Source organism: Micropterus dolomieu, linkage group LG04 (genome assembly GCF_021292245.1).
Source record: "Micropterus dolomieu isolate WLL.071019.BEF.003 ecotype Adirondacks linkage group LG04, ASM2129224v1, whole genome shotgun sequence".
In the NCBI taxonomy this organism is placed as follows: Eukaryota; Metazoa; Chordata; class Actinopteri; order Centrarchiformes; family Centrarchidae; genus Micropterus; species Micropterus dolomieu.
The window spans coordinates 32,294,958-32,309,953 of NC_060153.1; the positions used below are offsets into that span (position 1 = coordinate 32,294,958).

Consider the following 14,996-nt stretch of genomic DNA (forward strand, 5'->3'; position numbering starts at 1 on the left):
ATATTTAAGAGAAAAGACGAAGTAAGGAGGTGATTGGGGTGGATAGAGGGCCAGAACCCGGACCTTGAAGCAGGAGAACAGGGTTTGTGTCCCTTGCGAAACAAAACATTAAATGTTTTTATTTAGGCAAGTGAGGTAAATTGACATTAACATTAGTTAACTTAAGTCTTAAATGACATACATAGCTATTTTAACCCAAACCATGATCTTTTCCTAACCTTAACCAAGTACTTTTGTTGCCTAAACCCAACCAAGTACTTTCTGTGCCTAAACCTAACGAAACTGCAACGTTTCACGACTTTAATTATGCGCGTTTCAACATGGCAATGTATCGAAACGTTACGTTTTATCTTGAAAGTGTAACCGGATATTGCATATTTATTGTTGCTAAGCGTTGCTAACTTGACTGTGGATCCCTGAACGTCAATAATTGATGCAAAAGGGCTACCCAAGTCTTTAAAAAGCGACGACAAAGGGCCTTGACCATGCGTCAGACATTTGACGAGTAGGGAGTGAGACTGTGTTGGCGCGAACTGTAGCCTCAGCTTCCTGTTCTTAGCTGACAGGAGTGGCCCCCCCGTGTGGTCTCCTGCTGCTGTAGCCCATCTCCTTCAAGGTTTGACGTCTACTGGGATTCTCGCTCACAACCATCTCTCGGGTTTACATAGAATGGTCCGAAGAAGAGAAAACATCCAGAGAGCGGCAGTTGTGTGGACGAAAATGCCTTGTTGATGTCAGAGGTCAGAGGAGAATAGGGCAGACTGGTTCTACATGACAGAGAGGCAACAGTAACTCAAATAACCACTCGTAATCACGTTCAAAGTCACTTAAATCCTCTTTGTCGCCCCTTCTGATGTTCGGTTTGAACTTCAGCAAGTTGTCTTGACCACGGCTCAGTTGCTGCCATGTGATTGGCTGATTAGCTGTTTGTGTTAACAAGCAATTGAACAGGTTTATTAAAGTGGTGTATGTTTGGAGCAACTAGGGGTTATTAGGTGTTTTTCTCAGGGACACGTCACAGTGGGAGTCAAACCCAGGTCCAACAGACTAATGCATGTGTCTTATCCACTATTCCATCGCCACCCCCATCCGTCTCTGTTTTTACATCAGTAGTGGCCGATGCAATGATGTCACAGTGATTCAACAGCACTGTTCTCCTGATCTGGAATCAGTGCTGTCCTATTGCTTGTTGTAAATGCTATTGTAAAGCTACTAAGTTCAACGGTTTCCTCTAAACTGCATTTCGTTGTGTGTATTTGTTAGTGCTGGTAATTGTTTAAAAATTTGCATTAACCGTCCCAAATCCAGTACCCTTCAAGTGATACCGATACCAATTGTTAAAAAGGCCATCAACACATGGAACCTTCCACCCCCTATCTTCAAGTGGTACTTTCCGCCCCCCTCTTAGAGTGGTATGTTCCGTCTGCCCAGTGCAGTTCACAGGATCATTGAGAGATCTGAGACTTCCAATTAACTTACAAAAAGAGTGTTAATGCCTTTGTTTCTGACTGTTAAGTCTCATTATTATAGTTTGGGTAGAGTCTTCCCCTTTTCTTGGCTAAATCTTGCTCTAGCTAATTTTAGCTACTGTTAATCATGTCAGTTAGGCCTGTGCTTAATGTTATTACATTCAATAGATCCTTTTTTATTATTAATAGCTGCCCAGCTGCCAACTGTTTTCTGTAGTGGGATCATTTAGTGTGTAAAAGGTGATTAGCTGGCAGCACAGTGGTCTGTTGGTGCCACCTTGTGACCGTTCTAAGTATAGTGGTGTTATTTATTTATTTTTCTCGTTTAGTTCTTTATTATGACTGGTTTAATGGGTTGTAATGTGTTGTCTTACTTTGTAATATGTCATTCCTCATTTCAAAGCCACACACACACACACACACACACACACACACACACACACAATCTACCACAATTTGGCAATAAAGCAATCTTAACTGGAAATTCTGGACTATTTTGTGACTTGACTCGTCACGTCAGTAGTGGGTGGTGATTTCCTGAACCCAAGTATTGTGAGAAGCCACCGTCAGCTCATCTCTTTCTTTCACCGATTGAGTAATTCATTCAATACCTTGTGTAAAATGCTACCTGTTGCAGCCATAGTAAGGACAAGCAATGTGATATATTTTCTTTTCTTTTTTATTGTTTGAAATAACTGTCATATAAAAATATTGGTAATTTGTAGCAGGTCGCTCCTCATCCTAATTAGGTCATCCACACATGTATAATCAGAAGAATGACAACAGCTCAGGAGGTTTCTTTGTATTTGAATAAGAGAGGAGTGAAATAGTTCATTGACTACTGTGAAAAGAAATATTTAAGTTTTTGATTTGTTGAAAGTCCACCACGGAGAATAATTTTGTTAACTTTGGTTCAATAAACCTTGAAGAACTGGATTGAAAGTTAATGTTTTTTCCTTTAGTAGTGAGTCGCAAACCTCCTCCAAATGGACAACAATAAGAAGCAGAAAACGAGTAAGGAACCGGCCTCAACAAGTCGCTAAAATACAATAAAGACACTAAAAGCAGCAGTCAAACGAAAAGAAAGCCTGCACATCCAGCCGTCCACACCAATTACATCTGATATAACCAGCCAGAGTTGAGTAAAATCAGCTAATGCACTGCTGCACCATGAAAGCGTTGAATTGATATGATGGAACCCTAACCCTTACACAGTGTGTTCATTAAAACCATACAACATACATGTAATAAGCTGCTGCATTATCAAGCTATTCCTCTGTTTTTTCTGTTGAGGACAGACTGGCTTCTCAAGGTGACTCTTTTCGCAATATAAGTAAAATTAAATTTGCATGTTTGACTCATGCAGCCAAAAGCATTGGCAACAGTTAGTATTACTGTCACATCTAAATCAAACCTACCCTTGCTTAATTTCATTAGCTGCTTCTGTGTTCTCTGTGGTGTGACTCTGGTTCTGTTGGAAAAGTAGTGAAGGGGAAGCGTTTTTGATATCACTTCCAGTCAGTGAGCATAGTGAGCAGAGATTATCGCTGCCTTTTATAGTGCATTCTGAAAAAAACTCCACATTCACAGACTTTGAGGCTCGTTCCCTGTGAGGGTTTAGGGCTGTCCTACTGTCAAATCGTCAAGTCCATGAGGACTTTGAGCCCTTTATGCACACTCTCTGTAAGTCCACGTCTCTGCAGACTTTGCCTGAGGGAATTACCCACAGTTCATAGCATTGTGACGTTAAACAGGAGGTGTTACGAAAGGTAAACAAACATGGAAGGAGCAACTACAACAAAATCCTTTTTTTTTTTTTAAATACCTCTGGATAAAGAAATTTACATCTAAGTGTATGATGCAGATTTGAAAAAAACAAACATTTTCTAAATTTCTAAGTTTCTAAACCACCACTCTGTATGTCAAGAGCATGGAATGCATTCAAGAAAGTCAAAAAATAAAAACTCCCTAAGCCGCAATTGTATGTAACACGTTTCGGTGTCATCAAGGTAACATAAGTACCATTTCGGGCCCGTGTGTGACGGAAGCCAGAGAGGCTGTGCAGTGAGTAAACCTCACTCCCCGACACCTTGAGAGGGGAACTGGCAACCGACGCTGGTACCCATGTGTCTTAGGGCGCTTTCACACCTGTAGTTCGGTTCATTTGGTCCGGACCAAGTGAAAAAAAATTATACACTGTTGCATTTTAGTTCATGTTCACACTGCAGTTTTACAAACGAAACGAAACAGAGAAGTAACCATGACGTTACGCAGACTTACAGGTGACTTGTTGATTGGACAGTTTTGGCGATTGTCATCCTGCATCATCAGGACCCACGTGGGGAAATCAAACTCCGGTGACTGACAGAAGTTTATGCAGCACTTTACTGTTTCTGTTCTGAATCGTAATAATTTATAATAAGCATGATTAGTAATGCCAGACAGCAGATCGACCGCATAGCCTATTATGAATAATAACCTAAAAACAGGACATGTACAGGAATAATTATGGGCTTATTCTCTTCTCTATACTGTGGTATCGCTGTCACACTTAATGGACTAACAGGGTAAACAGAGTACTACTTACTTTTTTAAAAACAGATTTTAACCTTTTAATCAGGGAAATACCCGCACTGACAAGTAGGCTATACCTTATAAAATGATTTTCAGAAACATAGCGGCTTATACAGATCAATAATAAGATCACTGAACACATTTTGCGGGCTGCAGACGGTTTTGTTAGTGTTTTAACTTTGGAATAATGCTCAGATCACATCTCTGCTATTATAAAATCCTGCGTTTGGTTCGTTTGCTTTTGCACCACAAGCGAACCGCACCAGAGTTTGTTTGAAAGCGTACCGAGGCCACCTCTTCAAGGAGGTGATTCATCCGAACTAGATAAGGCAGGTGTGAAAGCACCCTTAGCCTTCTCGTCTGTGTGTCCACCTCCCGTACCAGAGCTCGCCGGTTTGAGTTAGGACCGTGCAGTACAACTCAGGGGCAGTCGATTACACTTGCAGCCTCTCGCACTCAAGCACTTACCAGGATACATCTACTAAATCTATGAGGGTTCAGGATTTAGGCTTTATGACTGGGCCATAGAGTGATACTGGCATCAGGGCGCTCAGTTCCCTGTATAGGGACCAGTTTGACACTAACTATGTTCCCTCCAGATGCTTATGCTGCTTTTTTCCCCTCATGGGCCATTTGAATCATTCAAAAAAGAAACAAATTGTCAAAATCTTCCCCAAAACCCTGGATTACATTTCTGTGTAGCCATCCCCTTCCCACATCTAAGCCAGGTTTATCTCCTGTTACTGTACTAACCCCACATAGAAAGCCTCTTTTCAACAGGTTAAAGCAGCCAAGAAGGGCGGCTAGTTTGCCAGTACACTGCTGTTGGTTTAACTGCTGTGATCAAATATCACTCCAGATGGTTCGTTTAATAGTATTTGTCATCAAAGTCAGATAGAGGAGTTAGCAAGTCTCTGTGGTGAAATGATGTAATGGTTTTTGCCAAAATGGGACTTTAGAAATAATTTGCACGTCTCATTAGTGCTCACCTTGAGCCGGTTGGATTTAAGATAAAAATATAGCAGCTTGGATGATTGGTTATGGGAAGTCTGTTTCAGAAATTGCATAGAATATCGAGGGAGGCTTCACCTTCTGGATGTATCTTAAATGGATCATTCTACATTCATCTAACACAGGCGTAAAACTAAATTAAAAACAGAATTATCAAAGAGAGACCTTGTAATTCCCATCTGTAGTCCTCATGTGTACAGCTGTCATCCGCATGTATAAAATCTTCCATGCACTTGGGCTGAACTGAACTTGGCACAGCAAACTTGTTATGGGAACCAGTTACTTCAGGTTCCATAATAGTGTGTCATGTGTATATATTATTCTGTTTGTCTGTAGGACTACCGTGTGAATATCTTCCTCCGTCAGCAGTGGAATGATCCCAGGCTTGCCTATGCTGAGTACCCAGATGACTCTCTGGATTTGGACCCATCTATGTTAGACTCCATATGGAAACCAGATCTGTTCTTTGCCAATGAAAAGGGGGCCCACTTTCACGAAGTCACTACAGACAACAAACTGCTAAGGATATTTAAGAATGGGAATGTTTTGTACTCTATACGGTAAGTGCCCTGGTGTTTAGAGTTCAAGCTGCCAAAGACTAATACTGTGTACCAAAGATATTATCATTTCACAAGTAGGGTTAGGGTTAAGTAGGTTCTGTTTAGAACAAACTTTTATTCTCTTGAATTTGACCAAACTGAGAAGCTATGGCGCCCTGTTCATGATTCATGTTGCACTTTTATGGCTAGAGGCGTAAAGTGTAACTCAGGTACTAGGGGTGGGAATCACCAGAGGCCCCACGATACGATATTATCACGATATTTATGTTGCGATTTTAAATATATTGGGATATATTGTAATTTATTACCTTTTTCAAACTTCCAATTAGGTCCCTAAAGTCAAACGTTGTCAACATCTGTTTGTTCACGTCACTTTTAACAATAGATTTTATTATTCTAGTACCAAAAAGTTCAAACTCCCTTCTGCAATTTATATACTAAAATATCGATACTTGGCGTCCGTGTATCGATACCGTATTGCCATGGCAAATATCACGATACTATGCTGTATCGTTTTTTTCCCCCCACGCCTATCAGGTACAGAGGGAAACAAGATGTCAGTTGGAGGAATACATTATCTGTAGTGTGAATCATAAATACTATAGCTCTGTATGATAGTGCACCATTGGGATTTATCTTTGCATGGGGGACCTCACTGAATGAGAAATGTACTTTGTTCCAACACAACATTGTTTTGTAATTATAAAATATCTACCAATATATTTTTTTTATTTTACAGTACATTAACCAACAGCATGCTTATTCCCAACATAATGCAAACAGAATAAGATGATAGATCATGTGGAGTTAACTAATAATCCTGCTCTAGACTTGAATTTAATGAAAAATAAAAGATTATGTATTTAGACAATTAAAAAATATAGTGAGCAAAATGGCTGCTGTGCTTCATACATATCCAAGTTAGTGCCACATTAATATAAAATAAGCAGAGATGAAAGCATTTTGAAACTGTACATGTGTACGACATTTATGCAAAACTTCAAACCCTGTCTTTGATTAACTCTTTACTTGTTGTCTCCTCTCTCTTCGCTTTCAGATTAACATTAACTCTCTCATGTCCCATGGATCTAAAAAACTTCCCTATGGACGTTCAGACCTGTATCATGCAGCTGGAGAGCTGTAAGTACAGTGAACACTCACACACGTTTGTAATTCTCTACTTGTGAGGACCCTTATTGACATAATGCATTCCCTAGGCTTTACTCTAAACTTTACCATCACAACTAAATGCCTAACCCCAACCTTAATCCTTACTTGAAACTAAACTAAATTCTAATTTTAACCTTTAAACCAAGTCTTAACCATCGAACAATCCTTTAAATTTCCACCACAATATGAGGACCAACAAAAATGTTCTTGCTTAAAAATTGTCCTCATTACCTTCTTCTAAAACTCAGTTTAGTCCTCACAAAGACTACTGACGAACGGGTACATGACAGAACTTTTAAAAGGTTCACTTTGTAGGTTTTAGTGGTATTTAGTGGTGAGGGTTCAAACTTTGACTCTGTAAAGCATTTGGTCTGTTTGGGCGACAATAGAAACACGGCGACTTCCAGGTAAGGGGACCCGTGGTGTATGTGGACAGAAATGGCTCATTCTAAGGTAATAAAAATGATAAAATATCATTCTGTTATGTTTTATTATGTAAGTAATCTATTCAGTTTATTATGTAAGTATCACAGTGGCTGAGTGCAGAGGCAGGAGGACTAGGAGGTTAGACCTAGATGCAGACACAGATGAGCAGCTTCTAGTTCTTGAAATTTATTAAACAAAAGGAATTATTAACAGGCTTACACAGGTTCATGGCAAAGTCAAAATAACAAAATCTAAACAGGGCAGATGGTCCAAACAAAATAATCCAAGAACACAGAAACAGGCACGACACTCTGCATACGACGAAGACAAGACAAAGACTGAACAGAACTGAGGGCTTGAAAACTGGACAACACACACCAGGCAGGCAGGGTAATGAAGCAGAGGTGACAGACATCAGGTCAATCAATAACATTAACGCAGAATCACAGCTTACGTTAAACACATCTCCCCTTCTGCTCTTCTTTCAACTTACCCGCTCTTTGCCAACTCTATATCTTTATATTATAGAAATTAAATAAACAAATCAGCTTTTGAGCATAGTTACACATCTTTTTTGTAGTCCTGGGTGTTCTAAGGCACCTCTTGAGATAGTGGCAATGATTAGCGTTGTAGTCAAGACCGCCCAAACCGAGACCAGCAGAGTTTATCGAGACCGAGACAAGACCAAGACTTTTAGGGGCTGAGAGCAGTCGAGACCAAGACCGAGGGATGGCGAGACAGAGTCAAGACCAAGACCAGTTCCCTGCATTGCATGGCACGCAATAAAATGTGGAACGTGATCACAGGTACTTCACAAATTGATCTGAAAGATCCACATTCCCATTAAAACACTCACATACACACACTAAGAGCTGAAATCAACGTAAGCATCGCAGGGAGGGGTGACAGACGTTAATTAGGGTTATTGGTTGCATTTGAAGCAATAAGTTTTACTTCCACTCAAAGTTAGGATGTTAAAAAAAAAAAAAAATCAGACAATGCAAAAGCAATTTATGGATATTCCCAAAGTTACGGTCTTGAAATAAAATCCAGAGTCCTCAATGTCCGAGACTGAGTACAAATGCGGTCGAGTCCCAGACGAGACCAAGACCACCAAAAAGTGGTCTTAAGACCAAGACCGGTTTCGAGTGCTACAACACTAGCAATGATATCACAAAAGTAAAACAGAAAGGCAATTACTTACCCCCGAAAAACCCCCGCCATGCATCACCTGTGTCTCTGCTTTGGTCCATTACCACTAAAATAGTATTTTGTCTTGTCCAAAAGCAGATGCTTAGATTCAAACGTAAACACACACTTAACTGTAAAAAAAATAAATCTGTAATTTTACAGTTTTATTCCTTTTTATTTCACAGATATTTTCCTGTATTTTGGAAACACAGGAAAATATCAAAAAATGGCAAAAATATACTGAATTTACATGTCTAATGTAAAATAACATGAAAAAGCTGTAGCTGTGAATAACCATAACATTTCTGTTATTTTAAAGAAAATGTTCCAATACATTCTGGAATTTATCGCATTTTCACAAATATTATGTCTTATTTAAAAAAAAAAAAAAAAAACACTGTTAAACTTCAGTTTTATACTGTAAAAACATTTCTTAAACTTGGTGCAATTAGTAACAGTTAACCGTAACCAAAAACATGTGTTCTGTAATTTGACATAGATTTGCTTGTTAATTGACACATATCTCCTTTAATTATGGACATAGAATAACATAGAATAAATGTTATTTTAATCAGTGTATAATGTCTACAAGCATTGTGAAACTGTCAAAACAGTTTTGATCTTTGAAAACAGCCATAATTACTGTAATTTCACAGGTTTACTTTTATCATAATACTTAGAAGTTCAAACCAACATATTTAAATCTGTTTTTTTCTTAATTAAAAATTACCACATGTTCACATTTTACATTAGAGTAATATGTATGTATATATCCATTTATCTTAGACCGGAAACACCTTTTGAGTTTTTGTGACAGTTTCCTTCAACATTTCCTTAAATTAACTTAATTTGAGGAAACTCAGACCTTTTAAAGTACCACCACAATACAAATACCCACATCTGATACTATCTGACCATTTATTCAGGTCCATGGTCACAACACATGGGCCACACAAGTCAAACATTTCAGTGTAAAGAATTGTTCTCCTGAAACTAAAGTAGTTTAGTTTTTATTTACACAGCTCCAAGATTAATGAATGTAAAGTAATTGGAAAGTATTTCTTAATATGCTTTGATAGGAGAGAGATATGAAAGGCAAAGGAGAGGGGATAACGTTACATCCAAAATGGTGGTTTTACATAGAGTGAACTTCATGCACAATCCAAAGACTTCATCATTTTCTGGATTCAATACGACATTTTCTGACTTTCTAAAGCCAGTTTTTGTATCTGGTCAATGTTCTTACGGCTGCATGTGTTTCCCTGTGCTGTGCATACATGTTCCTTTTCTGTCCTCTGGAAGTGCTACAGCTGATTGCTGAATTGGGTCCACCTGGCCTTGGAAGGCAGTGCACAACTGTGTGCACCTGAGTTAGGTCCACAATTTCTAAATTAAGTTGGTATACAAAATAGATGCAAATATGTGTAAGTAGAAAGACGAGTGGGAATGTGATACAAACACAACTCAAGCAGGGAATTTACTCATCTTCTTAAAATGGTTTTAATAGCTCAATCACTGTAGAATATATGCAAGTTTTTCTTGGCAGTCCTAATGAATCCAGTTGTTTGTAAGTTTTTGGTGTGCAAGCCAAAAGAACATTTTCAGATTCGTCTGACTTTGCATATCAACACCTCAGGATGGCCTTAAGAAACCATTTTGCTTCTCAAGGTAGCTCAATTGGAAAACATAAAACACGGCAAACATAACAAACAGCATTTCTATCCAAGGTTGGCAAGACATTAAGTAAGTTTCCTTTAATAATGGTATGGTGACCAAATTATGGAGATGTGTTAGTCCGTAGCCCTCTACACAGAATTAGGGACAAATTCAAGTCAGGTGGCTACCTGGCTGCATAAATGACAGAGCAGATAACCACTCCCCCTCCACCACCATCTCCTACATGAAGTGTGAGCAATAAGCAAAAGGCAGATGATCTTTACTTGCTTGCCGTCCCTTACATCAGTGTTAGATTTACAATATAACTGCCATTAATAAATAGGGCTGTGTGATATAATGATATACACTGTATTGCCAAAAGAATCACTGAATTCAGGTGTTCCAGTTACTTCCCTGACCACAGGTGGATAAAACTGAGCACCTAGGCATGCTGACTGCTTCTACAAACATTTGTAGAGAATGGGTCGCTCTCAGGAGCTCTGTGAATTGAAGCATAGTACTTTGATAGGTTGCCACCTGTGCAAAAAATACATCTGCAAGATTTCCTCACTATTAAATATTCTACGGTCAACTGTTAGTGGTGTTATAACAAAGTGGAACAACAGAAACTGTGCGGTTTCTGCGCACAGTGCGCAGTGCGAGACGTGTTCACAAATCACGCTTCTCTGTCTGGCAATCTGCAGGACGAGTCTGGGTTTGGCGGTTGCCAGTAGAACGCTGCTTGCCTCACCGCATTGTGCCAAGTGTAGAGTTTGATGGAGGGGGGGTTATGGCATGGGGTTGTTTTTCAGGGGTTGGCCCCTGAGTTCCAGTGAAATGAACTGTTTAATGCTTCAACATACCAAGACATTTTGGACAATTTCATGCTTTTGGGGACGGCCCCTTCCTGTTGTAACATGACTGTGCACCGGTGCGCAAAGCAAGGTCCTTAAAGACACAGATGAACGAGTTTGGTTGAACACTTTTGGGATGAATTAGCTCGGAGACTGCGAGACATTCTTGCACATCATCTGTGCCTGACCTCACAGATGTGCTTCTACAAGAATGGTCAAAAATTCCAATGAACATAATCTAAAAGTTGATTAGAACAGGATTTTGCCGTTTAACATTGATTTCATTTACAAGATCAAACTCTCAAACGCAAATTTAAGTCTGATTATTTGTATTATAGCAGTGTTCAACTATATTTATAGGTAATTTAATTGTTTTTATAGATGTATATGTTCTTCAATTAACATTAAAAGCCCCAAAATTACACAAAATTCTTTGTAAAAAGAAAGTAACAAACTGTATTGTCATCATCGAAAATTACCGTACTACTTTTACAAGGTTGTTATTTAACAGTATTTTTCTGGCGCCTCAGCTGTATTTTTTTCACAATTGTTTTTTTTAACAGTGTTTGATTAGTATTTTTAGGTATTTATTCAGCAACTATTAAGCTTTTAAATAGTATGTGTATATCTATAGTAAAACCTACTCCTTCTACACAATAAGTGTATTAATGGATAAAATGTGTAAATGTTTACTTAAGAAATTGTCGATCTCACTGAAACTTAATTTAACAATGTAGAAATTATGACAGGTAATATATTTATACCACAAAGTTTGTTTTTTCAGTGTACAGTGCTCCTATTTTAAAAAGTTAGTCTGGAGCCCTGCTATTTGAGCAGGATAATGCATGTAAAGCTCAAATCCATTGGTGGAAGAAGTACTCAATTTTCATACTTAAGTAAAAGTACAGATACCACATGAAAAATGTTACTCAAGTCATCCAGTATAAACCTACTCAAATAAAAGTAAAAAAGTACCTGGTTTTAAAAATACTTAAGTAATCAAAAGTAAAAGTACAACACATCAAAATCTATTGATCTAACAAAACACAATCCATCTTTCTAAATTCACTGAAGACAGGTTTGAATACAGCATTATAAGTGGATATTTCCTTTACTGTGGGGGGATAAGTCTGCGTTATTGCTCTGCTGGTGTGGTAGTTTCCCCTTCAGACCGTCTGACCAGAACCCCATTTGGGACTTTGGGGATGTTAAGATGAGACAAGGAGGCAGAAACCAAAACTAACCCACATGTTAACTTCAGCACTCATAAAGTGCAGCTCACAGTCCCACACAGAGCAAAGTTCTCCTCAGTTTTCAGATGCAAAACTCGACCAGCTACGTCACCACTCGGTCACAGACCGGCTGCGACAAAAGCAGAGCTGCTGCACGGTCACACCTGATACCTGACACCACAAAGCTCTCACTACAGTCCTCCCTCTGTAAGAAGCCTGAATAGAAACCTCTTCTAGTAGAATCCAGTGCTGGTCTGAACAGACTTCTGCGCATGAAGTCTGATCAGACTGGGGGCCAATCAGCTGGGTCATTTGGTGGAGCAGCAACTGTTCCATAAGGGTCTGAGCTGCTTGTACCTGATGCTGGCTGTAGATCTCTGGCTGAGGCTGGAGGGGTTTCACCTGCCTCTGTGGGACCTGCTAAAGATGTCTGGACTGGGTCTGTGCTTTTACTGGCTGAGGCTGGAGTCTGTTCCAGAACTGGCTGATGATTCAATGTCATCAGCTGCATCAGGCCCATTCAAACTGGCTCCTCCAGGTTTCCTTCAATACATTTTCAAATATAAATGACTTGGCTGAATATGAGATGCTTATTATTTACTGAGATGTGATCCATATCGTCCTGTCTGTCCCACTAATCAACATTTTAATAGTTAATCTGAATCCACTGCTTCCCATCTTGCATTAGTCCAGAGTTGTTACTAAACTTCACTGTCTTGTTTTAAAATGATGTAAGAGGAGTTTAATTTTGTGCACGTGCATATGAACACATTTCCACACGCAACGCAGTCACTGTTCCAAGTCTGCGTTTATCAAACGTAATAAATACTTGTATTTCACTCCACATTCTTCTGTCACAGTATGGAAAGCAACCAAGACACGACAGACAAGAGCTGCGCTGCTCAGCTGTTTGGCAGGACGGGGAAAAAAAAACTGTGCAGTGCAACTGCAACTTGGCAAGACCGTGTATTTTTACATGCTGCCTTCACAGGAATGGGAAGTCAGAATATCATCTGTAAAATTTCACCCACATGGCGTTTAACGTTAAAAACTGAAGCGCAAACTTGCTCTGTTAGGGACCGTGAGCTGCCCTATTTCGGAGCTTAATTGTGGATTTGTGGTGACATTTCTGCCTGATCACAGGTGTTGTCGGTTAGTTTCGTTTTTTCCCCCTGTAAGAGCACCTCCTCGTCAGACTTTTTCTTTCGACATATCAGAGAACACAGAACTGTGGGAGAGATTCTGAATGTGCAGAAAGTTTTGAATGTGTGCTGAAAACCTGTTAAAACAGATGAGCTATTAAAATCAATAACTGAATTAAAATGAATTCATTTATCACTGAGGTGAAAATGTGCCTCAAACACATTTATAGAGGTTAAATCCCTAAACAAAAATACACAAAAGGAGGAGGGAAGACTAAATCATGTGTGTTAAGTCAGCAGGGATGATATTAAATAAGTTCATCTACAGGAGAAACATATTTAAAAGCAGTAAAGAATGCCTGAGATCTTTACTGCATTATATTCTATTATATTATATTTTGAATTGTCACCTGTCACCTCAATTTTGTGTTTCCCTTTATATAAAAACATTTCCACCATGCAGAAAAAGCAGAAATTGGAGCAGAAATTTTTACCAGAATGCAGGAAATGAAGTCTTTTAATGCTCAAAATCTTCTGGGGGTGGACCCCCTGACCCCCCACTTATTAAGTGCCCCATCCAATAAAACAGTCTCTGGCTTCACACAAAGTTCTGGGAACATTTGCTTATTAATTAAATATAAATAAGTAGTATTCACATGACTTAAGTAATAAATATGTTTTTAATAACAATAGTAACAACAACAAATAATAATAATAATAATAATCAGCAATTTTAAGGGCAGATAGCCAACATTTTTCTGATGGAGGCGTTAAGGGACCTGGATAATGGATGGGAGGGGGGGTGCTGGCCCAAAAAGGGTTTAGAACCACTGCTGTACTCCAACTGCCTCCACAGTCACCAGATCTCAATCCCATAGAGCTCCTCTGGGATCCGGTGGGACGGGAGATTTGCATTGTGGATGTGCAGCCGACAAATCTGCAGCAACTGCGTCTGTGAGGAATGTTAACAACAGCTTGTTGAAAGTACGCCACGAAGAATTAAGGCAGTTCTGAAGGTCCAACCCGGTACTAGCAAGGTGTACCTAATAAAGGAGCTCCACCTAGTTTATAGAAAACAGGGAAAACAAACCAGATTCAGTAACTTGATTATTAATGTTAACAGTCTCTTTAGAAAGAATTGAAATTGTCTTCTGCTTTAAAGAAAACAGATGGACAACTTCTTACTGGTTAATGAGCGTATATGTGTATAGCTAAATATTTTAATTAATGAATAAATGGGGATTTATAAAGAAAAGAAACACACCTTACAGATGAACAGCAGATATAATGATGAAATAAACCTGATCTTATTAACAGTAGTGAAGTGAGGAATGTGGTGAAAACAGTGAAACGCTTTATGTAATGCCAGGGCATTTAACTTCTCTAAAGGGAATTAAAATATGTTATTCAACATCAACTGTTTATCACAGGGGAAAAAGCGTTTCTCCGCCTACTGTTTGAAGCGCTGGCAGAGCTGATGAGATGCTCCAGCTGGCTCTCCGGCGTTGCCTGCTGTTTTGAGGCCGCCATGCAGCGGGGAGGTGCAGTCACGCTTGGGCCTCAGGTTAGGCTGGAAGAACGAGCTGTTCTCCTGGTCACAAGTCACGTCAAATAAATAAAACTAAAACTAAGAAATTGCGGCTATTACTAAAACAAAGTAATGAAACTCCCTTCAGTTTAGTTATGAGGCATTCATTTTATTAGTATATAC

At 39.1% G+C, this 14,996-nt stretch overlaps 1 protein-coding gene and 1 long non-coding RNA gene across 3 annotated transcripts in view; one reads left to right on the forward strand and one right to left on the reverse strand.

The window, feature by feature from the left end:
• Positions 1–8,473, reverse strand: part of LOC123970352 — a 14,188-nt gene extending 5,715 nt beyond the window's left edge. Inside the window, exon 1 of the long non-coding RNA XR_006824943.1 lies at positions 8,415–8,473. This is a non-coding gene — a long non-coding RNA (uncharacterized LOC123970352). The remainder of the gene's footprint in view (positions 1–8,414) is intronic.
• glra3 (glycine receptor, alpha 3) overlaps positions 1–14,996 on the forward strand; it is a 74,893-nt gene that overhangs the window by 33,882 nt on the left and 26,015 nt on the right. For both annotated transcript variants that reach the window (XM_046048365.1, XM_046048364.1), the window contains exons 4-5: positions 5,391–5,614; positions 6,672–6,754. In XM_046048365.1, coding sequence (XP_045904321.1) covers positions 5,391–5,614; positions 6,672–6,754 — 307 coding nt within the window. The remainder of the gene's footprint in view (positions 1–5,390; positions 5,615–6,671; positions 6,755–14,996) is intronic.